At 38.2% G+C, this 24,931-nt stretch overlaps 1 protein-coding gene across 1 annotated transcript; it reads left to right on the top strand.

Moving 5' to 3' along the window:
• The first annotated feature begins 8,051 nt into the window (after positions 1-8,051).
• Positions 8,052-24,218, top strand: LOC126762078 (uncharacterized). Its single transcript, XM_050478572.1, has 6 exons — positions 8,052-9,446; positions 14,079-14,293; positions 18,303-18,486; positions 18,559-18,616; positions 18,678-19,631; positions 23,366-24,218. The coding sequence occupies exons 2-6, from the start codon at positions 14,215-14,217 to the stop codon at positions 23,585-23,587; spliced, it is 1,497 nt and encodes a 498-aa protein (XP_050334529.1). The 5' UTR covers positions 8,052-9,446; positions 14,079-14,214; the 3' UTR covers positions 23,588-24,218.
• The last annotated feature ends 713 nt before the right edge of the window (positions 24,219-24,931 follow it).

Raw genomic sequence — 24,931 nt, 5'->3', positions numbered from 1 at the left:
CCATCAGTCCATATTTCTACAGAAATGATGCCGGTGCGAACGTATTCGTCAATGGCGACCGTCATGATGACCGATTATTTGTTGCCTGAAATTGAAGCTCGTGCTCTCCGCGACATTTGGCTTCAACAAGACGGCGTCACTTCCAACACGCATCAATCAATGGATTTATTGAGAAAACACTTCGGTGATCAGATAATTTCACGTTTTGGGCCGGTTTATTAGCCACCAAGATCGTACAATATCACACCTTTAGACTTTTTCCTGTGGGGATATGCAAAGTCTAAAATCTATGCGGGCGAGAAATTAACAGTTTTGGTAAATGGCAAATCTCAGCACATGAGACAAAAACAAATAGCAACCTACCAGGCTTGTAAAAGATGCATTAAAAAAATAATTGAATAAACATTTGAATTAATTTTTATTTTTTGCTTGTATGTAATCCCAAATAAGAGAACGATGGGCCCTTCACTTTGAATTCTGCCACCAGTGTATATTATCACAAGAAAAGTGGTAAACTGGTAGACACCTTCATTTTGTTACAAAGCCACTGGGCTAAATATGGATTTCACTTGTTTCTTGGTACGGTTCTCCGCTGGAGGTACAGTGCTTCCCAAACTGTTTAGCTGTGTCGCGCACCAATCATAATGTGTTTAAACTTGCTTCTACATTCACCCTCCCAGTGGCTCTGCAATGTCGTGAATGGATACCAACAATTGGAGGACACTTAGAGTTCACCACAATTTTCGCCTAAGAACAATGAGAAGTTTTGAAATGTTTCCTTACTTGTATATACTTAATTTAAATTTTTAACAATAAAAAAAATCAAACTTTCAGGTTGTAATTATAAACTGAATCGTATAGATTTCGTTTGGTCTCAGACATTTCACTTATTTTAGATACATTATGCGCGTTACATGTATTTATCCGTTTTTACAGCCTTATATAATGATATGTATGTATTTATAAATGAATAATTTTATTTTCACTCAGTTCTATATAAAATTACGTGGGCTTATCAGACCGTACATTCTTTTAAACGGCTATTATCAAAATTTCATCGGCATTTTTTCGGCCGTATGTGGAAATGGATATACTCAGGGATCTTTGAAAACAATAAATAAAAACAAAAAACAACGCCGACGCCGACGCCTTTCACAAATCAATAAGTTTATCATACAAGAAATTAATTTTGATCGGTCAGTTTGTATGGCAGATAACTGCCTATAGTAGCCCGATCTGAACAATTTGTTCGAAGATTGCACCAGTGCCGCTGAGCAATAATCCATGGCATTTTTTTAAGGATATCTTTGTCTTCCGACAAATGAGCAGTTCTTGGGGAGAAAAGGGCGTTTAAAAAATTTCACCTCAATATCTCAAAAACTGAGTTAGTGGGCGTATATACGGACTGTCTGACTGACATGGCATGTTTACTTACACTACTATGAGGAAAAAGGAATAAGATTTACTTCATAATTTTGAAGTTGTTAGTTTATTCTTCAAAATCTATGTCGTCCTCCTCAAAGTAAACCCCCTTTGCGCAAAACATAACCTCAATTTTTGACCTGCTTTGCGTGGTTTTTTCGGCTTCGACACACCTTTGACACGATATTCGTGCGAGTGATCGTCTGTTTCCGGTTCGTAAGCATAGATCCAAAGATACAAGACTCATCGCCAGTAATAATAAGCTTCATGACATCCTGGTAGTCGTCAAATACGGCGGCGAAGAACTGATAACGAGCATGCATCAGCTTCTTTGTAGAATATGGTCGTGCTCTGCCCAATCCACAAAAAGGGGACCACACAATCTACTACTGTGTGTCTATCGAGCGTATTGTGTGAAAGCTTAAAGCCCACCGTCAACAAACTGATTCGACCTTATCAGTATGGCTTTATGCCTGGAAAACCATTAACTGACCAGATACTCACTTGAAAAAGACCCGTTAAAAAGGATTGACACACACCACCTCTTCGTGAATTTCAAACTTTCTTTTGACAGCACGAAAGGGAGCTGCCTTTACGCCGCATGTATACGCATTGGTATCCTTGTAAAACTAATACGGCTGTGTCAGCTGACGTTGGGCAACGCCAAAAGCTCCGTCAGGATTGCGAATGACCTCTCAGAGCCATCCGATACCAAATGAGGTTTCAGACAAGGCGACTCCCTATCGTGCGACTACTTCAATCTACTCCTAGGGAAAATAATTCAAGCTGCAGATCTGAATAGAGAAAGTACAACCTTCTACAAGAGTGTACAACTGCTGGCGTATGCCGATGACATAATATCAATGGCCATAACAACCGCGCCATTAGTTCTACTTTCTCCAAGTTGGACAAAAAAGCAAAGTAAATGGGTCTGGTAGTCAACGAAGGCAAAACGAAACATCTCCTGTCTCAGAAGAACGAGTGATAAGGGCTGGTGTACCTCAGGGTAGCGTGATAGGCCCAACTCTGTACATAATATATACACAGTGGTGGATTTACACTAGGGGCAGTAGAGGCTAGTGCCCAGGGCGGCAAAATTTGGAAAGTAGAAAAGAAAGTGACAGCTGACAGATGTGAAACATCGAAATTATTTTATAAAAGTAATAGCAGAGCTTCTCTATCAGAAAAAGTATCTTCTATCATAGTTCAAGAAGTCAAATCAGCGAAATATTATGCGATTATTGTAGATTCCACACCTGAAATATCTCATGTCGACAAACTTTCGTTTGTTATCAGATACGTGCAAAAAGATGGAACGCCTGTTGAACGTTTTCTAATGTTCATTGAAAATTCTGGGCATAAAACTGAAGATTTGCTAGTTGCTGTATTATCGATTCTCGAGTTTTTTGATCTTGATCTCAGCGACTGTCGAAGTCAGTCATATGATAACGCTAACAATATATCAGGAATTTATTCAAGTTTACATGCAAGAATTCATGAAATTAATGATCTTGCAGAACATTGCTCCTTGTGCTGCTCATTCTATGAATTTAGGTGGAGTTCACGCAGTAGAATGCGCGCCAGAAGCTGCTTCTTTCTTTAATACTGCACAAACTTTATATAACTTCTTTATTGCATCGACGCACCGCTGGGAAGTTTTACAATTTCATACTGGAAAAAGAATTGCGTTACAATCTTTATCTGCAACCACATGGTCAGCTCGTTATGAAGCTGTTCATGTACTCGTACTAAATCAACATTTCGACGAAATAATCGAGACTTTGATTATTATTGAAGAAAATATGGAAGAAAATGCAAATACAAGACAAGAAGTTAAAGGTTTACGAATTCAGTGGGAGCGACTTGAAACAGCATTTATGCAGATACTTTGGCATTTTTTACTCTCACGATTCAATGCTGTTAGTCAAAGATTGCAGAAAGTTGATTGTAGCATTGCTGATGTGATCGACGATTATCGTGGTTTGATCAAAGTTGTTGCTGATACGAGAAATGAATTCGAAATCTATAAAAAAAACTGCTTTAAATATTTCAGAGATAAAAGAATATAAAACGTCAGTTTCTAGAAAAAGAAAGAGAAAATTACATGTTGATGAATCACGGGATGGAGAGGTACAACAGTCAGGTCGAGACCACTTTAGAGTCAACACTTTTAATGTAATTCTTGACAATCTAGATTCTGAATTGCGAAAAAGATGTGTTGCATATGAAAAGATTCATGAAAAGTTCTCAGTTATTATTGAATTTGGCAATTTGGATAATAGAGAGATTCGCTAAACGTTTACAAAATATTTATTCTTCAGATCTTGAGTCCTCATTGGAGGACGAATTTGGGCACTTCCATGCTTATTGCACTGAAAAAAATGGAACAAAATTCACCTTCCGATATTCCGAAACTTTTGCGTGCAAACGACCTTTATACAGAGTTTCCGAACGTAGAAATTGCATATCGAATATTTATTACTTTAGCTGTAACAAACTGTAGCGCAGAACGATCGTTTTCTTGTTTGAAAAGAGTTAAAAACTACTTACGTTCTACAATGGGTGCAAATAGACTCATTAGCTTAGCTATTCTATGGATCGAATCAGATGTACTTCAACGTTTAATTGTGAAGATTTAATCGACCAATTTGCAATTCAAAAAGTCAGGTCAGTTTAATTTTTTAAAAAACATAATATCAAATCTAAATAATTTTGAGTGAACGGAGCGGCAAAAATTTAAATCCGGCCCTGTATATACAACAGATATTCCAACAGTTACTAACGTATTGACATCCACTTTCGGGGATGACACAGCTCTAGTAAGCCGTAACAAATGCTCCATCAGAGCATCAATAATATTGGAGCAGAACTTAACTTTTGTCGAAGAATGGCTAGCCAACTGGCGTATAAATATTATAAATACGTGTCGGACAGTTAAAATAAACAATGTTTTAGTACCCCAAGCGAGTGAAGCGACTTATCTTGGGATTCACCTGGATCGAAAGCTGACGTGGCGAAAGCATGAAGTGTAGCGAGTAAAATAACTTGCATGAAGTTAAGAGCTGCAAATTCAAATTGGCTTTTAAACAAAAATTCTAAACTTAGCCTAGACAACAAAGTCCTGTTATACAATGCAATCATAAAACCAATTTGGATGCATGGCATTCAACTGTAGGATACGACCTGTGCAACTAACATTGATATAATACAAAGGTTCACAATCTAAAATGCTTAGAGCAATCACGGGTTCACCATGAAACATGCATAATGAAAACATTCATTACAAGAAAAAACGTTAACTTCGGTTGCACCGAAGCTAAATACCCTTCACAGGTGCATTTCTGTTAGTAACTATGTGTTCAGTTTGTATGGAAGCTATATGCTATAGCAATCCGACAATTTTTGGAGATTATATTGTTACCTTAAGCGGTAATCCATGCCAAATTTCGTGAAGATCCCACGTCAAATGTGAAAGTTTTCCATACAAGAACTTGATTACGATCGTTCAGTTTGTATGGCAGCTATATGTTATAGTGGTCCGATATCGGTCAGTTCCGACAAATGAGCAGCTTCTTGAAGAAAAAATGACGTTTGCAAAATTTCAAATATCTTAAAAACTGGGGACTAGTTCGTATATATACAGACAGACGGACATGGCTAAATCGACTCAGCTCGACTTACTGATCATTTATACATATGTATATATACTTTATATAATCAGGTAGTTCCGTGGGAGAGTCTGGAGTTGGGAGTAGGTTAGGTTTAGCGGATTAAAGTTCCGCACTCCGGCTTTTGATGCTTCCCCGGTGTGTTACAAACTTCGTGATAAATTTAATATACCCTGTTCAGGGTAAAAAGATCTTGATATTCCTATGATAAAGAAGGAGATAGAGGACAGCAGAATAGATATATCACTAAACTTCGCGAATATCCAAACCCATTGGCTAATGCCTTGGTAAATTCCTGCAATCAAACACGTTTAAAAAGAAGTGATCTACCAGCCTACTAGAGACCAACGTTCTACCAAAAAAGCTCGATCACATTGTTCAGCTTCTTTAGTTTTAAGATTTGAATACTTATTATTAGGCTTCACCAAGCAGATCCAATAAAAATAAGGAAATATACAAAAAAATTAGTAAATTACACAAAACATTCAGTGAAGTTGGTAAAGTCATCAAAAACTTGCCTCATCTGTGTCGTCCATCCTTCTCTGTTAATGACGATAACATCGAAAAAGTTAAACAAGCAATGCTTGAAAATAGTCGTGTTCGCATCACAGATAGAGGATCTCAACATCTCTTACAGATCGACTCAACAAAATTTTGATGAACGATTTAGATATAAACTTGCCAATGCTAGGATTGTACCAAAGAACCTGACAAACCTGAGTCTTATAACAAGTGAATTTCATTAATCTTATACATGCTTGAATTGGCTCAGGAGCATGTTTTTTCAGGCAAATTTGAGTCGCGTCAAGCTGTCATGTTATTTTTGTCAATATTGTTTGGCGTTTGATGATGGAAAGACTTACGACTGAACAACGTTTACAAATCGTTCAACTTTATTCACGTTCTGTAAAGAATGTATTTCGAGCGCTTCGCTAAACTTATGGTCAACATAATCGGCCTACTGAGCGTACTATTCGCAACACCATCACCCATCTTGAGACCCAGCTTTCATTATTGTTATAATATTCGAATGAATAGACCATGTCCAGCACGAAGTGAATAAAATATAACAGCCGTGAGAGCGTACACGAAGACCGTGGAGAGTCGATTCTGCAACGTTCGCAGCAACTCGGACTGGCGCATTTTACTTCGAGATCTTAAATTGAAAGCTTACAAAATACAGCTTGTGCAAGAATTGAATCCGGTGGAACTTCCCAAGCGACATCGCTTCGCTATGGGATCTTGAAAAGTTCCAAGAAGATCGGACGTTTCAAGCCAAATTTTGTTCAGCAATGAGGCCCATTTCTGGCACAATGTGTATGTAAACAGAAAAGTTGTTGTGGACGAAGAACAACGTGAAAGATGCAAGAGCTGCTATTTTATGCAGAAATAAACACCCGTGAGCACGTAACTGCCAATGCCGACCGTTATCGCGTCATGATAACCGATTATTTGATGTCTTAAATTGAAGCTCGCGATCTCGGAGACATTTGGATTCAACAAGAAGGCGCCACTTCCCACACATCTCATCAATCAGTGGATTTATTGAGATAACAACCCGATGAGAACCGTTTGGGGACGGCCGATTGGCCGCCAAGATCGTGTTATATCACAACGGACAATCCCGCTTCGATTCAGACCTTGGAGCAAAACATCACGTGTGTCATTCGCCAGTTACCAGCGAAATGCTCGAACGAGTCATCCAAAAATGTACTAAACGGGTGGACCATCTGTGACGTAGCCGCGCTCAACATTTGAAGGAGATAATCTTCAAAAAATTAATGGCAAAGAACGTTCTTTCGAAACATAATAAACATTCCCCATTAAGTTAAATTTTTCTGTGTTTCTTCTTTAAAAAAGTAGGGAACCTCAAAATGGATCATCCTTTATTTCCTTATTCGATTACTTTGTGGTAGACACAAACTCGTTTCAAAACCCAGCAAATAGACACTTAGCGTATTAGGTGTTAAAATCCTCAAAGCACGATTTTGACACTCATTCCAATTCGACTTTTAATTCTGACAAGGTGACTCGTTTCACGCATCGCGAATGCTGTAGAACCGTGTTCAATGGCTTGCCTTCCATAATTGAATGCAACGGAATTGGAGAACATGTGGTTCAGTTGGTTGATATCAAAATATAAACATCGAATGAATATGAATCCAAAAAGAGACTGAAGTTGTTCATTTATAAATTTATGAATGTCCTAAAACGTATGAACATTATTGTTTTATTTTGTATATGTATACATACAAGAATATTTCAAGAGCTGTGAAATTGTCTCATTGTGATGGGTATCTTTACGGACGGGTATTCGGACCAACGGAATTTGAAGTGTCAGCACATGAAAAGATAGTCAACGAAACAGTAATACCGTTGTACGCGGAACACTTTTGTAAAAATAGAAAAATCAATTTTATGCGACTGCACACCCGAACAGCAAATACTATGACAACGCCGACGCCGACGCTGGCGTTGACGCTGACACCGATGCCAACGACGATGAAAGCAACATTGGCACTACGAAAAAAAGATAACAATGAATTGGTGTTGGCGACAGTACAAGCGCCCAACTGCAGACAGGAGTCAGTTGCCAGTTGCCGACACAATAAGAGTATGAGAACATTTTAGAGAGCGAAGCGAACTAAAGATTGTTGAATGAATAGAAATTTGAAAACGGCAAAGAAAGCTTTTAAGGCTGTTTCCGGAGCAACGAAATCAAAATACCGAAACCAGTCGCGTTCGCTTCAAAGCAGGCACTTGTGGACATCCCCATTTATTACGCTTATCCCATGGTAGACTCTCGTCAGCTGCTGACGACTCATAGCTGGCCAAAAGCCGAACACATGCGCTCTCATTATTAAGGGTGGTGAGTTTCTATGACGTATAAAGCTTATTTTTGTTGTGAAGCTTCCGGATTTTCCTATGAAGAAACGAACCGTTCCATGCAAGCACGAATTGTTCAGTTTCGGTTAGATGCGCGTAGAAAAATACGGAGAAAAACGGCGCAGTGCATATTTCTTGCTAAAGGCGCGTGTGAAAATTGTGTAAAAATCCAATGAAAACCCAGTGAAAATGCTAAATAAAATGCAGGAAATAGTAATAACAAGGATAATTACAAAATCGAACACAATCAGTGAATAACAATAATTGAAAATTTGCTTTTGAAAGTATTACAAAAAGTGTGAAAACCATGATACAAATTTCCAGCACTCGTTTATATTTTATATGATAGTGTGTGTGTATATGTGTTAGCATGTACATATGTGTGTATATATGTATGTATGTTAGGAATAAAAGCAAGTGGAAGAATAAGCATTAAGGGTATTTTAAGTAGCAGTATTGGAATCGACGAAAGGAAGCAGGAAAAGCGTATGCGCTAGTCCAATAAGCCAAAACGGGAGCTACAGGAAGTAATGGTGGATAGAGGAATGCAAAAGTTGAATATCTCTGGAAGTGGAAATTTTACAAAGGCGTGAAAAAATCGGCAACGAAGCTCGAAGAATACTTTAAACTATAGACAACGGTTACCTAGATGGTGTTTGCCTACCAACTACTCACTAACTGGCCGCCATCTTTATATGAGCGATTGGTATTGACTGGCCAGCTCACCAACAGCTATAACGTCGGCGTTCAAAAAGGAGACGCGCCCTGCTTTTGTCCCCAATAAATTTAATGTCATCGTCAATCGTGTTGCTTTCACCAATACTTCATTCCATTACACAGCATTTAGAAAGCGTATTTTTGAAGTTGTTGTTGTTAAGTTTATTGGCTACCGACGGCGACGACGACGACATTCCTTTAAACATAACAGGGTTCGTACCGCATACACCAACTGTGGTTGCTTCCCATGGGAATCGCGCTACACTTCATCAGACACTTTGACGCGTTTATATAAAGCATAAAAAATGGCGAATTCCGCACAATAAAAGTCGAAAATAAAAAACAAAAAACAAAAAATAACACACGGCACAGGTGTTGAATTTTCCATACGCCAACGCTAAAACAATTATGTGCGTGCTATGGAAATAATCAACAAATACAGCAACAACAAGCTAACAGAATAACAACAACGTTCATATATGTGTATATCAGCATACATACATGCATATGTATGTATGTATATAAAAGTGATGACTACAGCCAACGTCGCGATATATAGAACGATTCAATATTGGTGAATATCGGCATAAAAAATAGAAAATAAAAGTAATAATTGCATTTCGGCTGCACCCGTGTCAACTTTCACCTCAGCGGTAAATTAAACAAAAAAAAAAAGGAAAAACAACCACCATCACCCAGCTGCAAAGCAGAAAAGAGGCGCCGCCGAGAGGGGCGGTATCAGCTGTCATTCAAGTATGTGTCATGTTCGCAAGCACATTACACTATATCGCCACAAATGTATGCAAATTGTGCGTAAATACCCAAAGACAAACATATGCATACACACTTGTCCATATTTATGTATAGATGTATATACTATATCACCTCCTATCACAGTTCATTATTGTTTTGATATTTTACAAGCATACATACATACATGTGCACTATATATTCACCTCATTGCTGCTTTCAAATATATCTATGGTATCTTAGGCATGAGCGTGGTGAAAAAATCGCCAAAACGTTCTAGTAAACTAAACATATGCATGTCTGTAGATATGTATGTGCATATGTATGTAGCAGATTAGTCTGATAGTGCGACGACCAGAACGGATAAAAAACACCGCCATGGCCTCTACAATTGTTCCTCGTCCCTCTAAACGAAAATATATTTTCCCACAACAACACCTTCTATTTGTAAATACATACATACATACATATGTATATATTAGCATGTATGTATATAGCAGATACTTTAAAATATGTGTTTGTTAATTTGTATGTTCTTGCTTATGAATATTTGTGTATATGGTAAACTTTCTTGAATTAAAAGAGAAAGAGCAAAAATACATTGTTTATTAACGACACGAGTGTTTTTGCTCAAAGAAAGCTATGAATTGAGAGCAGAATGAACATACATACATACATATGTACCTATTTGCTTTCTATATATACTAATAAAAAAGTATATGCGTATGTAAAAATATGCATACAGATGCCATACATATAATTCATACCATACGTACACGCATATGTACATACTTATATACATATGTACATACATGCACATCATAGGGAAAACAAATAAAAATGCGAGAATGATTCCTTTGATTTTACGAGCAGATCTGTTAAAAGGATTATAGGCAACTTTTTGTAGTAGTTATTACAAGTAAATAAGTATACGAAAATTCTTAGTTAGTGTCCAAACATTAAACATTAAAAATTGTCTTTATAAGTTTTGGGAATGCAAAGAATTTTAAATTTGTTGAAAAGCTTGATCAATCTTTGCCATGATTATGGTATACTCTCGCAACATGTTAAAAAAGAGTATAATACAGTTTGACAAAAAAGTACCCGGAAATTGTAAATAAATCAAATAAAACACAAAATATACAAATACACTTATGGCAACGAACTTTCTAATCCTTGAAACACTTTTCATAAGCACTTTTTAGTACGGCCTTCAACTCCTTCAGCGAATTTTGTTTTAACCCTTCGTTCAACTGAAAACGGGTTCCATGCCGATGATTGTTGACTTATTTGCATGCCAAACTCACAGACACATGACTCATCGCCAGGTATAGTGCTCAGCATGAATGAGAGTCTGTTTACGGTAATCTTTTTGAAAAAAAAAAAAAACTTTATCGGGACGAGTCGAGTAAGAACGCGTTTCATACCCAAAATATCCACCAAAAACATAGCCTGACGATTTTCAAGCAACATATCTTTCATTTTTTTAATATTTTCATCAGTTGAAGAGGTCAAAGGTCCCCCAGAACGAGGCATGTCTTCAACGCTCTCTCGACCGCCTTTGAAGGCTCGTAAGCATAGTAATTAGGGACAGTCCCACCAATTTAGCAAAACACATTTTTTAATATCAAATACCCGTTGAATTTAATGACATTTTACGAGTGCTTTTTTGTCGCATTGTAGCTTTGTTGATCTGTTTGTATTTTACATACATACATAGATTCATTAAAATTAAGCGAGTTAAGGCACTATAAGAAAGCTAATATTGCAGATTGACGGCCGCACTATTTCCACGCCCACAAAATGCCGTTTAGCGAAAACCTACAGTGTTAAATCTAACCCTGTAATTTGGCGCAGGAAGTCGCAGCAGTTAGCGGCCTCTTTGGTTGGAAATTTTTAAATATATCTAGACATAGATATATCTCAAACCACTAAGGCTAAGTGAAATAAACTTGCTGAGTACAAGTTCTTCTAGCACCTCTTTGTACACTGCGAAAACACAGACGTTAAATTTGAATAAAATCTATTGGACATGGGCTATTCAAACAAATTTGATACGTAACATTATCCTGTACTTCTTAGGTTTTACTGTGAAAATGAGCGAAATCGAACTACAATCACGCCTACTTTTCATATATCACAATTTTCATCTGATTCTTTCGCTTTACGCTATATAAATAGAGAGCCAATCACGTAATCAAAATAAAATAGAGCCCTTAAGACATGCCATCTTATATCTAAAACTTGCGAAAATCGTATCATAACTTTTCAAGCCCCCAGCTACGGAACATGTGGAAACCACTGCCTATGGCTGGCTTTGTATCGAAAATATCAGACAGTCCGCGAAATATATTATTGAAATACAGTTAATAGTGTATCCTTTTGTCAAAAATGGGTAAAATCGGGTCAATATTTCCCTAAGCGCCTATATACCTAATATAAGGATTGTGAAGCTGATATAAGAATACATCCGATTGAATTTATACCGTAAATATCGGTAAACGTGTATCTTAGCTAAATTAAGAGTACATCTAATATTGAGTATAATGAAGTTGAATACCAAAAATGAGTGAAATCGGTGCGTGAATTATCCCAGTTCCCATATAGATAGGTTTGAAATTAGGCTCACAATAGGCTAAAAATAAATTTTTAAATATGTTCCAAATATCTTGCTGACACAATCTCCTATTCTTCGTTGCTGAAGGCTGCCGAGTTGACAATAGGTTTTAGATATGGAATTTGTTGCGAGAGTCGTGGTCAGCAGACAGAAAATCCGAGAAATTCGGAGCAGAGTCTGACAAAAAATATTTCTAGATTAATTTACACTACTTTATTCAGTTACAACCATTCTTGTTCTTGAGATTCGACTCAACCCAAAAACTGTCCAAACCTGATAAGAGTAGTACAGAAACCTTTGAAACCTATAAAAAAAATAATAATAGTAGATTGAAAACCGTTGGAAACGAAAGAGAAAACAATAAGCGTTAAAGGAAGATCTGTGATCGGGAAAACGGAGAAATCTGACGTGGTTAAATTTTTTAGAATGTTTTTTTTTATCAATTTCTAGCAAAAAAGATGAATGAATTAAAAAACGATTTTCATTTTAGTTTGAAAATTTTGACCAAATTTACTACAGTAAAGTTTATATTTTTTATAACATTCGAAAAATATAGAACCTACTGACTTTTTTAAAAAGTCTGTAATTTTGATTTGAGAATTTATAAATTCTCCGTAAATTATTTTTTCCTTAATGTGTGTTATTTTATCTTTTGTTTTCGATAGCTTTCATCCTACTATAATTTTTATTGTTTTAAAAAATTATTTATCCTGGACTAGGTTTAAAACTTCCAGTAGAGCGTTGTTGAACGCTCCCTCGCCATTTAGAAAGGTGCCAACTATGAATTATTTAACCTTGATGGCTTCTCCAACCAAGCCCCTATCGTATGCAAGGCGGTATCTACCGACCTACCCTTACTTAGAGCGTACTGGGCTCATAAGAAACAATTTTTCGGAATGCAACCCCTTATGTGCAAGTTAATCAGTCTCTCAATCAGTAGGAATAAGAATCGACTGATTAGCCCAAATGTCCTTGATCTTACCGGCGTTCGGGATGAACGTAAATCTTACAAGCCTCCGGAATATATCTCAAACACATATAGTTCGCACAGATGCGCATCAGCCAGTTGCACGTTCCCTTAACGGCTTGTTGTAGCTACCCTGGCATGAAGGGTTTGAATGAGTTGATCGCCACACATTCAGAAGGTCGACAATCTTCTTAAAATACTCGGAGCGGTTTTTTCCATCACCGTAGTGGTTGTATTTTTCGGAGCGGGAGCAACAAGTGACAGCTTAAGCGTATCTCTAACGCTCATACCCCACTTTTCACTTACTTAAATATGATAACTCATACAAATGGGGTTCCTGGTTCTGGTTTTGCTTCGCGTCGCCGAAGACAGGATAGCGTCTTCCTTCGCAATATCAGGGGTGGTTCTATCTTATTATCGCTTGTCATACAGCCAGAACTCTCCAGTGTCGCTTTTTAACTATGCCGTAACGACATCACATAGGTAAAAGAAATTATTTAAAACCCACAAACAGCTCTAGTTGTATCTGTAGAGTTGTCTGCTAACAGCTTAAGAATCCTTATAGCTTAAAGCTACCTTAATATCATTGAGAGGACCAAGTGACTCCTTAGGAAAAGGTTCTTCAGTTTTCTCTAGTCGTACTACGCTGATGTGTGGGCAATGAGGGGTTGTAAAACCTGATTATTTCCTAAAACAATACTGATCAAGAGGAATCTTCCAGGTACCAAACGCAAAACTTAGAACTTAGCGCAAGGTCCGTTTCGCCCACTGATTTAACTAACTCTTTTACCCATTAGACTCTTAATGATTTCACTAAAAGTTTGCCCGATCGTTGTCTTTTAAAAAGGGAGGCTTCACTCTCGTGCGACTTTTGTCTCCCGCTTTGTTGCAATAGCGTCCGATTTTACCCTTTATTCATCACTCTCACTCAGCACCCTTTTGGTCCACTTTTGAATGTTAGTACTCCAATAGTTGATCAACTGAATTATCCCTTTTTATTCAGTAAAAAATTAATATTAATATGACTTATGTATTCATTTGAACCTTTCAGAAATCATAGCAAGGGTGAACAGAAAACAATAAGGCCCAACAAACAGCCGGCTGCAAATTCTGTTTGAAGCAGATTAGAAAACAGAAGCAGCAAAAATAGCAACACCGGTAATAGCAGCAACGCTGCTACACGGATTATGGGCTGTGGACAAAGCAAAATCCATTTATATCCCAGAAAATCAAAGAGCAAAGCCAATGGAAAGAAAGGAGGTCACGGTAAGTGTCGGAGCTTCATATTAGATATAAGAAACGAGTATGCATATATGTAAGTTAATGTATCGAATACATAAATATTTGGGGAAGCCCTCATTTGTGAAAATCCAACAACAAAACGATAACGATATGTTCTAGTTCCTTCCAACAAATTTTAATAGTACAAAAAAAACACACTAATTGTTAAGGAAAATCAAATGTTTTTTTCATTTAATGTGAAGTATAATCGATACAATTAATTTCTGAATATAACAACATTCAAATGACGTCCACCACCTCTTTTGCATGAACGAACTCGATTTACCCAATTTTCGAGTACTTTTTTCACTACATCAAGTCGTATGTCATGAATGTCAATTTGTCAATATAGACTTCTAAAGCTTGAAAAGAATCTGCTTTATTGCTAAAGACCAATGACTTCAAATAATCCCATAAGAAGTAATGGTGTCTAATGGAGTTAAATCACAACTTTTTGGAGGCCATACGGTGGCAGAATTTCTTGAAATAATAGAATCTCCAAACTTTCCTCGTAATAATTCGATTGTAGCACGTGTTCAGTGGCACGTAGCCTCTCTTGTTGGAACCAGATGTTGTCAAGATCAACTTCTTCCTACTGCGGCCACAAAATCATGGTTATCATCGATCTATACCACTCTCCAGTGACAGCTTCACTGCAAAAGAAGTACGGATCGATGATTCCACCTGACCAAAAACCACACCAAACTATCAATTTAGGTAAATGGTATGGGTTTTTATGAATAATTTGCAGATTTTCTTTCCAACAGAATCGACAGTTTGTTTTATTTACCGCACCACTCAAATAAAAGTGAGCCTCATCGGAGAAAATGATTTTCTTAAAAAAATCGTTATCGTTTTCAAGTTGTTTCAAGGCAAAATCAGCACAAAGCTTTTCTACCCATGGAACCCACCAACCAGTGACATTTTGAGGATATAACGGAATTCTTCAATAAAGGTTGTTGTTCACTCAAAATGTGACAATTTTGTTTATTAACAAAATTTCTTGTGAAAATCGAGATCGGCCGAACTTGAGATTCGCTTGATAGCCATTCGGCTTCAATTCTTGCACGAGTTGGATTTTGTAAGCCCATAATACAAGCTCCTTCTGAAAAATATTCTATAAATTGGATGGCCATAATTCAAATTGTTGCGAGCGATGGCGGATGAATTCAGTTGGGTCTTCTTCTATACTCTGAGCAATAGCGTTTACTGTGTGCGCATTGTACGACGCGTCTGAGGATGCGAATTATCCACTAGACTAAATTTGGTGCGATACCGGTCCATGGTTGCTCCAATTACCGATTCTGCGGAGCGACTTGTCGACCGAATACCGGACCCATTCAAAAAATTTACCAGAGACTGAAATAAGTATTGGACCGAAGGTGCCAAGTATGGAGATAATGATTGGTATGGTACATCCCATTCAAGCTACAAAAGCTTTTGGCGTGTCATCAAACTTGTATGAGGCCTCTAATTTTCCTGGTGGAACATTACACCTTTTCTATTAATCAATTATCGCCTCTTCTGTTTGAGTGCATCATTCAATTTGTTCAGGTGTTCACAATAGACTTCAAAATTATTCGTGGTATACTCGGGCAAAAGCTCAAAGGAAACGATCCTTTCGAAATCTTACCAAACCGACAACATAACCTTTTTTGGTCACTATTGGCCTTCGAAGTAGTTTGAGCTAGTCCATCTTTTTCAGACCATAACCTCTGGCGCTTTACATTCTTGCAAACATCGTTAGACAAATTTTTCAGCAATCTCTCGAGTTGTTATTCGAAGATTTGGGACAACCAACGACTTGATTTTATCCACATCGGCTTCACGAGTCCTTACAGCACGTGGTGTATCCTCAAAATCGAAATTGCCGGAAGGAAATTTTGCAAACCTATTGTGGCATTGGCGTTCGGTCAAGATATCTTCTCCGTACACTTCACTTAATTTTCCTCTTGCTTGAACTGCATTTTTACCCTTTTTTCGATCTTCCATCTTCGATAGCGTACTGAACAAAATCTATTCCAAAAATTTTTTTCAAATATATGTATCCGAGTTAAATTTTCCAAAAGAATTTTACTAAAGCTATTCAATTATAAAGTTTGACGGAACTTTGAAAATTCATCATCTGTTTTCCAGTAGTGCTGAAAACTTAAAGGACTTTATGTTTGCCATAATTTACAGAGAGTCACATACGAGTATGTACACAACTATATATACATATGTATATTCTGATTACATTATATGGTCCAGCGTAGGAAAGTTGCAGTACCCATTGCAATGCCAATCAGCATCATTACCCACCATCGCTAAGAGCGTTTCCAAACAATTTGCTTGCGTTCCTTCAGCCGTTATGACGCGGTAAACTTTCTTCAATAACTTGTGGTCATACATCTACAGAAACATAAATACATACATATGTAGCTATATACAATATGTATAACTTCTGAACTAACTATTCTAAATCAAATCAATCAATTTGTCCACACATCTCTGCCACCTGTCTACAAGTACTCGTATATGCGCATTAGAGCGGGTTGATTTACAGGAAGCCAAAGAAACGGAAAAGTCGCGTGTGGTGGAAATGTTATATGGACTATTCTGAAGAACTTTACCTAAGAAAATTTGTAAGATATTCAAATGAAATACACCTACGTAATTGACCATTTATCTGAATCGGTCAGATCAGAACCGATTATTCCGTTTTTTTAAACTTTGCCTTAAAATTCCTTGGCTTGAAACCCCAGTTTTAACACCATGATCTCTTAGGCAAAGTTGTTCAGAATTATCCATAGCACATATAGTCCGCATACGCAACTTTTTCAGAAAAACAAAATGGGTCCGCTTTAATGTACCGCAATATGCCAATGCAATTTGTCACAACATTATTGCAATAATAACACAATTAAGAAAGCACAACTTTATTTTGTGGTTTTGTATCTTGTCAAATAAAAATGAATACCATACAAAGGATTGGTTCTAATAAATCAGTTTGTATGGTTCCGACAAAGGAACAGCTTCTTGCGGAGGAAATAGCGTGTGAAATTTCAGATCGATATCTCAAAATCTGAAGAACTAGTTTACGTATATATAGAGACAGGGGAAACGCTCGTTGGCTTTTCCCCCTGTGGGTAGGGGGGACCCCCTTGGGTTCGGGGGAGAAATCGAATATACCCGTGGTAAGGCATGCCTGTCGTAAGAGGCGACTAAGATCCTGGCCACCAGTCCAGAGCGGTATGGAAGCTCTACTGGTTGTAGCTTCGGTTACAAAGTCACACCAAAGACTTTAACCTGGTACCACGGGGAGCAGTTAGCCCTTGAAGGTAACTCCAATCTGCTTATTGGGTTTGGCCCTTTGTGGAGATTCGTGGTGGTTGTGGTTAAAACCCAAATGCGGAAGAACTGACCTTGTCAGTTGAATGTGGAGTTGCATTGCAACCGGGTGCCGGACCCAAAGTACGGCAGAGGTTTTAGATGGGTCTCGAACCCTACCAAAGTGGTTAATATGTCCATGCCACACTGCCAATTGGTACTGAAAATGCTTAGCATTCCCAGGGCGCTGATCAACGCATTATATTGATCCGCTGTGCTTTTGAGCGCCGTGGAGTGAGGCTGTCGTCAGCAAGTACCCACGTTAAACACACCAGACGTTGTCCGTCCGTCCATACAAGCGATAAATTTAGAAAAATTGTGACATCTCAATGAAACTTGGTAGACAAGTTTCTTTGCTTTGCTACACTCTCAAAATTCTGTTAATCGAAACTTATAAGATGCAAAAACCAAACCACAAGATCAGATATAAAAATGTAATTGTGTGCTTGTCCCTATAAAGTTTTATTTATTTTTTAACATCCCATAAACCAATAAAGCTGTATTAAACATTTCTTTCCCTGGAAAATTCTCCTTCGATATTATATATATACATACATAAATTTTATATTATATATATCATTATATTTTTAATAAGTAAGAAATATTGGTATATTTTTTCTCTCAGCTGACTCAGATGCGGAAACAGATGAGGATGAAGGTCATGTTGAAGATACTGAGAAGTGTCAAAATCGAGAACGTGAAAAGAATGACGAAAATGACGAGCAAAGCAATAAAGATGCACAAGATAGTGATGAGGATGTATCAGTGTCACTACTACGAGCCAAAAATCTGTCTTTACTTCAAAGCCAGTAAGATATTAAAACAACAAACATTTATTATGCAAATGCCTTAGTATCAATTCTAATTCTTACTTTCTACAGGGAAATTTCCACGAGCCAACAAAACTTTTTTCGAATGCTCGATAAAAAAATTGAAGAGGTAAGCACAAATTTTATATGGCTAGTAAAATTCTAATCAATTTAATATACTTTATTGCTAGGGACCCGACTACGATTCGTCCAGCGAGACAGAAATCGCACTCGAGGAGGCGCGATTGAACGCTTTGGTGCAACATTGGGAATCAGCCAGTTTGACTGCCTCTATATGCTCCTCCGCTAGCCGCTCGCTGCAAACGACGCCGATTCGCCAAGCACCCATTAAACAGCTGACAATGCCCAGAGCCATGCTCCAGCCCACAGTCGCTGTGCCGGTACCAATATCAATGCCCATTCAGCAACCAGTGCTGGCAACTGACTACCTTGCGCATGGGTCATCACCGGCGGCGACTCAGTTGTCGACGGCAGCGGTGGCGGCCAGCGGTGCGTTGAAACATGCCCAAGCGTCCCAACAGATAGTTATTTCGCATATGAACACCAAAATGTTGCAGCAAATGACCGTATTGCCACAAATGCCCCTAAATATGATGCCTGAAACTTCCGCATCTTCCGCTAATTCGTCCAACGCTCTAACACTAATGCAGGCACCTAACCCAACACAGCAGGCGCAATTCACCCAACATTTACTTGTAAGTGGTTCACCGCAACTATTGAGTGGCATGAAGACGAATGTTAGCCCCAAACGCCTAATGGATGGGCGATTGCTTATGAATTCCAGTCCGCTTGCACAACAAATGCACACTGTATCAACTCCGCTATCCAACGCATACATGATTGGCACAGCACAGTCAACGGCAGTTGCAGCGGTGTCAGCTGCCAACACTTATGCAAACGGTGGCACCGGTAGTAGTTGCACGCCACAACCTACAATGCCCATACAAATGGCATATTATGGCCAACCAACGGGGCAGCAGCAATATCAACAACAGCATCAAGCAACTACTGCGGCGATGGCGATGGCCACAATGACAATGACGGCAGCGCAAAACGACCAACAGACTCCACAAGGCCAAAGTCAGCCGTATTACGGTGACCAAATGCAAATGCACACGATGCAGGTAATTAACATAAACTTAGCATAATATTAAAAAATTCTTATGGGCGTAATTTGATTAACCCTCAGGTTAGGTTATGAGGTCGATCATCACTTGAACATCCATTGTGTTAGTTAAAACTCCTATATAATAAATCATAAGACCCTTACAAATCGCCAAAGCTCTTTGAACCCATCACAAATATGTTCAACAGCTAATGTCAGATTCGGCTATGTCTCTAGTTCGCCGAAAGTAAGGCTGCCAACTTTAGTCTTGCAAGAGTTGAACAACAGAGGAGAAAGTGTGTGGATGTTCCTACCTCACTTTCCTCCATAGAACTTGACTACTTGCGCCAAGATTTTTAGTTTTACCGCTTGATTGCCTATTGGACAATGTCTAGTGAGAACCTCTCAGATTGCGGCAAGATGAAATTTGCTCAGGGCAAGGCCAATCCATCCAGATAGCCCTCATCGGTAAGGAATCAAAAAAAAAAAAAAACAGTGAGTGCAAGCTTTCAAGAATGCAGTTCAAAGAAAATATAATTAGGTCTTTCTTTTTGGGACCCTTCATATGCCCAGCTTCACTGAGCCTTAACGCGCACTTCATGCATTGCTGCCGGTAATGCTTTTTAGCAAGTGTATCCTTTTCGAGCGCCCACCATAAGTCATTATTGGCTTAACTATGGTTTCGTAGAACCAAAACCAACCTTCGCCAGCGTAGGCTGTCAATCGACATCCTCATTCCTCGAGTTCTTTAAGTAGGTCGTTAACCACCAAGATCCAAAGCAATTGAGAAAGTACCCGTCTTTGCAGAGTGCCCATGTTAAGATTTTAAGATGTCTTTACACTACCTAACTCCACTACTGTCGCTCCATCTTAAAATTTTCGAGGGCTTACTCGCCGCCTCCAGCATAGCAAATTCTTTGTACATAACAGCTCCGTTCAGCTATGACACTAAGTCGTGCAAAGTACTGTTGACCGACTACCATTTGATGTAGGCATGCTGGGTCCTTAACAATTCACACCTCGGTTTTCGGCTCCTAATGTACAGATTCATCATCGAAACATCCCCAAATGGGTTGAGGCTGATTGACTTCGCCGGGGCCCGAAATATGGTTATCTGTAGTACTAGATTCCTCAAGTTATCTGTAGTGCTAGAAGCTCAAACCCAAGCTGTCTCCGGATCGAAAAACTACCAACCAGATCGATCATGTTGTGATAGACGGAAGACACGTCTCTAGTGTTTGATATTATATCAAATGTCCTCTCTCGACGAACAAAAGCTAAACTCTATAAGTCGCTCATAATTCCCGTCCTGCTATATGGTGCAGAGGCTTGGGCGATGACAGCAACCGATGAGTCGACGTTACGAGTTTTCGAGAGAAAAATTCTGCGAAAGATTTATGGTTCTTTGCGCATTGGCCACGGCGAATATCGCATTCGATGGAACGATGAGTTGTACGAGATATGCGACGACATTGCCATAGTTCAGCGAATTAAAAGACAGCGGCTACGCTGGCTAGGTCATGTTGTCCGGATGGATGAAAACACTCCAGCTCTGAAAGTATTCGACGCAGTACCCGCCGGGGGAAGCAGAGGAAGAGGAAGACCTCCACTCCCTTGGAAGGACCAAGTGGAGAAGGACCTGGCTTCGCTTGGAATATCCAATTGGCGCCACGTAGCGAAAAGAAGAAACGACTGGCGCGCTGTTGTTAACTCGGCTATAATCGCGTAAGCGGTGTCTACGCCAATTAAGATGAAGAAGAAGAAGAATGTACAGATTCATGAGCACCTCCAACGACGACTTGAGAGCTCTTTTCTGCCTTCGATATAAACGACCAGCCTTCAGACCATCGAAACTTGCCCTAACCTAACACCACAGATGAAGCCTAACAAACTATAATTAATTTCGAATACAAAGCTGTTCTCCCTATCCTTATAAATATATGAGATTTTGCTAGTTGAGCTAACGAAATGCAAGAATATTGTAAACGGTTAAGTAACCAATGCCCTCTATGAAAGTTCTGATGGTCCCAAGAAAGTTGTCAAGTTGTAAACTAGAACCCCAACTAATGTGGTGATGAAGTCGAACAGATATTTTCAAATAATTGTCAAAATCAGCTTTAGACTCTCTTGCGAGAGTACTTTTGTGAAATTTTGCCATGGAGAAACAAACCGATGTATTTCCAGAATTCGAAAGCAAAGCTTTGATACAGTCAAGAGGCGATGAGGTTTATTTTTTTTACCTGGAACAAAGCACAATAAATGGGATTGTAAATCGTTATATAGTATTAAAAGATTTGTTGATATTGAGGAATATGAACAGAGCTGACTTAGAGCTCCAATTGTTTATCCTTCCTTCGTGGATTTTTCATTCAATGTAGAAATTGTTACGTTTCACAATTTAAATCCTTTTGAAATTCAATCCTCCAGAAAGTAACATTTATAAAAATCAGTATTTGTTCCTTCGTACGATCGTTTTCTTTTTTACGAAAAAATCTATGTACAACCCTGTTCTTTGTGTTTGAAAGGGGATAATTTGAGATACCACTGTATCACGATTTTTTTTAGCTCAAGGTATTCTTTATATAAATTCTATTTGAAAAGGGTACAGGCATTTAAAGTCCTTCTCCCCACCTGATCATAGCTCAAATATAAGTATGGTACCATCATATCCTCTTTGTGCCTTATATGTCAATTGTTATGAGTTTCTTTCAAGTTTTAGCACTTAACGCCAGAACTTTCTATATTTATTTAGTGTTGAAAATTCTACGGTCTACAAATCGACGGCTGACAAAATCTCTCGAATAAGTCTATTTGCGTTGTGACCAGTTTTTTTCACGCACTCGCTAAAAAAAACAAAAATTTTTTTAAAAAATCGCCGATTCAGGATAAAACCAGGAAATCAGTGCCGAAGGTCAAAATTCCCTGACAAATCAGGGAATATGGTAACCCTACTCAAGGAGAAATGAAAGTTTCTCTAGGTATGAGAATAAGAATCTTGCACATAGTTTACGGGAGAAATTCACTCTTTTGCGTAGGCCGACTGATTTCGTTAATTTTTTTCTTCTTTAATGGCGTAGACACCGCTTACGCCTTTTTAGCCGAGCTTACAACAGCGCGCCAGTCGTCCTTCCTCTTCGTTATTTGGCGCTAATTCGAGATACCAAGTGCAGGCAGGTCCTTCTCCACCTGATCTCTCAAATGGAGTGGAGGTCTTCCTCTGCCTCCACTGGTGGGTACTGAATCGAAAACATCGCTCTAAAACCATAAATCCTTTCTCTCAAACACTCCTAAGGCCGACATGCCTCCACACCAAATAGTAGGACGGGAATAATGAAGGACTTGTAGAGTTTGGTCTTTGTTCGTCGAGAGAGAACTTTACTTCTCAATTGCCAACTCAGTTCGAAGTAGCACTGTTGGCAAGAGGTATTCTGCGTTGGATATCGAGGGTGACGTTTGTGTTGGTGTTGATGCTGGTTGGCTGGGAGGTGGTTCGTTTATTTAACTTATTATTTTTTCGGCAGCTAGCTTCCTGTGTATTTTCATCTTGCCAATAAATTGTTTATTGTCGCTACCACCTGTAACTCTGAATTAAGTAAAAGATTATGTCATTATTTGATGAAATATTATTGTCCTGCCCACAAATTTTTTCATAGACAACCAAATGTATAATAATATTATATAGTTGATTAACATATTTACATATAGTTATATCAAAATAATTACATTTACAAATACTTATGTATATAATTTTAGCCGCCGACGGAATACAAGTTCCCACCGGCTATCAGCGTTCAACGCCTAGCTCCACAAGTTCAGCGACAACTACGCGAAACACAAGAACTGATAAAAGACTCATGCCCACAATTGTTTGCAGCGGGTTATGGCGGCAGTCCCGGACCACCGATACGAAACCAAGCCAAAAATCCAAACCGAAGACCCACCCTGGAGACCCAATTCTCACAGGAAAGCTCGTGATATCTATCTAATTAAAAGAAACTCAGCGCCAAAATTAACGTAGACGTTCGCAGCAGCAGTTAAGCCCAGCATTCAGTGCCCCGAAACTACGCCACTTGGAAATCGTCCAAGCAGTCCAAAGAACTAAGATATATAATACATACTATATCAATAAGAATGATTAAGTAACAAACATAGTTATAATGGGCGGACTGCGGCGCCAACACAAAATGACTCTCACATTCTCATTTCGACGTTATTAATCCTATTCATAACCAAAAAAAACATACATACATACATATAAAAAGTAATGATATATTGAAAAATATATATAGAGTATACATACATATATACAAATGTATAAGAAAAAGCTGAAAATAAATTTGAGAAAAATTTATTTGAGAGCAAGAACTACATGTATGCAAATCGAGTCAAATTCGAACAAATTAATAAAATATGAATAAAATAATAACAAATGTATGCTGGGATGCAAAAGAAGTAAAGTAATTTTTAAAAATATTTATTTTATGTATTGTATTGTACTTAGCATTATTTTAGTATATCATAATTTGGTGTATAATAGTTTTTCTTATAATAAAACTGATTACGTTTAGAGCAAAACAAACAACATACAAACAACACACAAAATAAATTCACTAGTTTTTTTGTTTCACTCACCGGGAAGCGGATGTTTGTGTCGGAAATGACAAGCATGTTGAAACATAATAACATCTTCGGTTGTACGGAAGCTGTAATACTCATCACAAATAAAAAAGTTTCAATGCAAAAACATGATTCAATGTATCAGTTTGTATGGCAGCTATGTACACGTTATAGTGATCCGAACTGAACAATTTCTTTAGAGATTACTGACATCGTCTGAATATCGGAGGGATTAGTGAAGACCATTTTGAAAGATCGTTTGGGCTTAAGAAAAGTGAAACAGAAAGCACGATTGCTTCCAAAATCACCAAATTTTTTCAAAAAATAGCGTTAAAGCCATGCTTCCGACTACTGGGATGTCACGAAACGTATTATTACTGGCGATGAGTCTTGGATCTATGCTTACGACCCGCAAACAGACGATCAATCGGCCGCATATCGTGGCAAAGGTAAGCCGAAGGCGAAAATACCACGTCAAATCAAGTCAAAAATCAAGGCCATGTTGAAAGTTTTCCTCGATTATCGAGGTGTGGTCTTCCTTCCGACCGCAGACGATATACATAGATTTTGAAGAGATAATTAAGAATTTTAAAATATGAACAAAAGTCTTACCATTTTTTTACTCAAAACTCAATTTTTTTATAGATATTCAGTAACCCAGTTTTCCGTGCAATAACTTGAATCCGATCGTTGAATTTGTAT

This window comes from Bactrocera neohumeralis, chromosome 6, assembly GCF_024586455.1.
Source record: "Bactrocera neohumeralis isolate Rockhampton chromosome 6, APGP_CSIRO_Bneo_wtdbg2-racon-allhic-juicebox.fasta_v2, whole genome shotgun sequence".
Classification (NCBI taxonomy): domain Eukaryota; kingdom Metazoa; phylum Arthropoda; class Insecta; order Diptera; family Tephritidae; genus Bactrocera; species Bactrocera neohumeralis.
The sequence above is the reverse complement of the archived record's forward strand: the minus strand, read 5'-3'. Positions and strand labels throughout refer to the sequence as shown.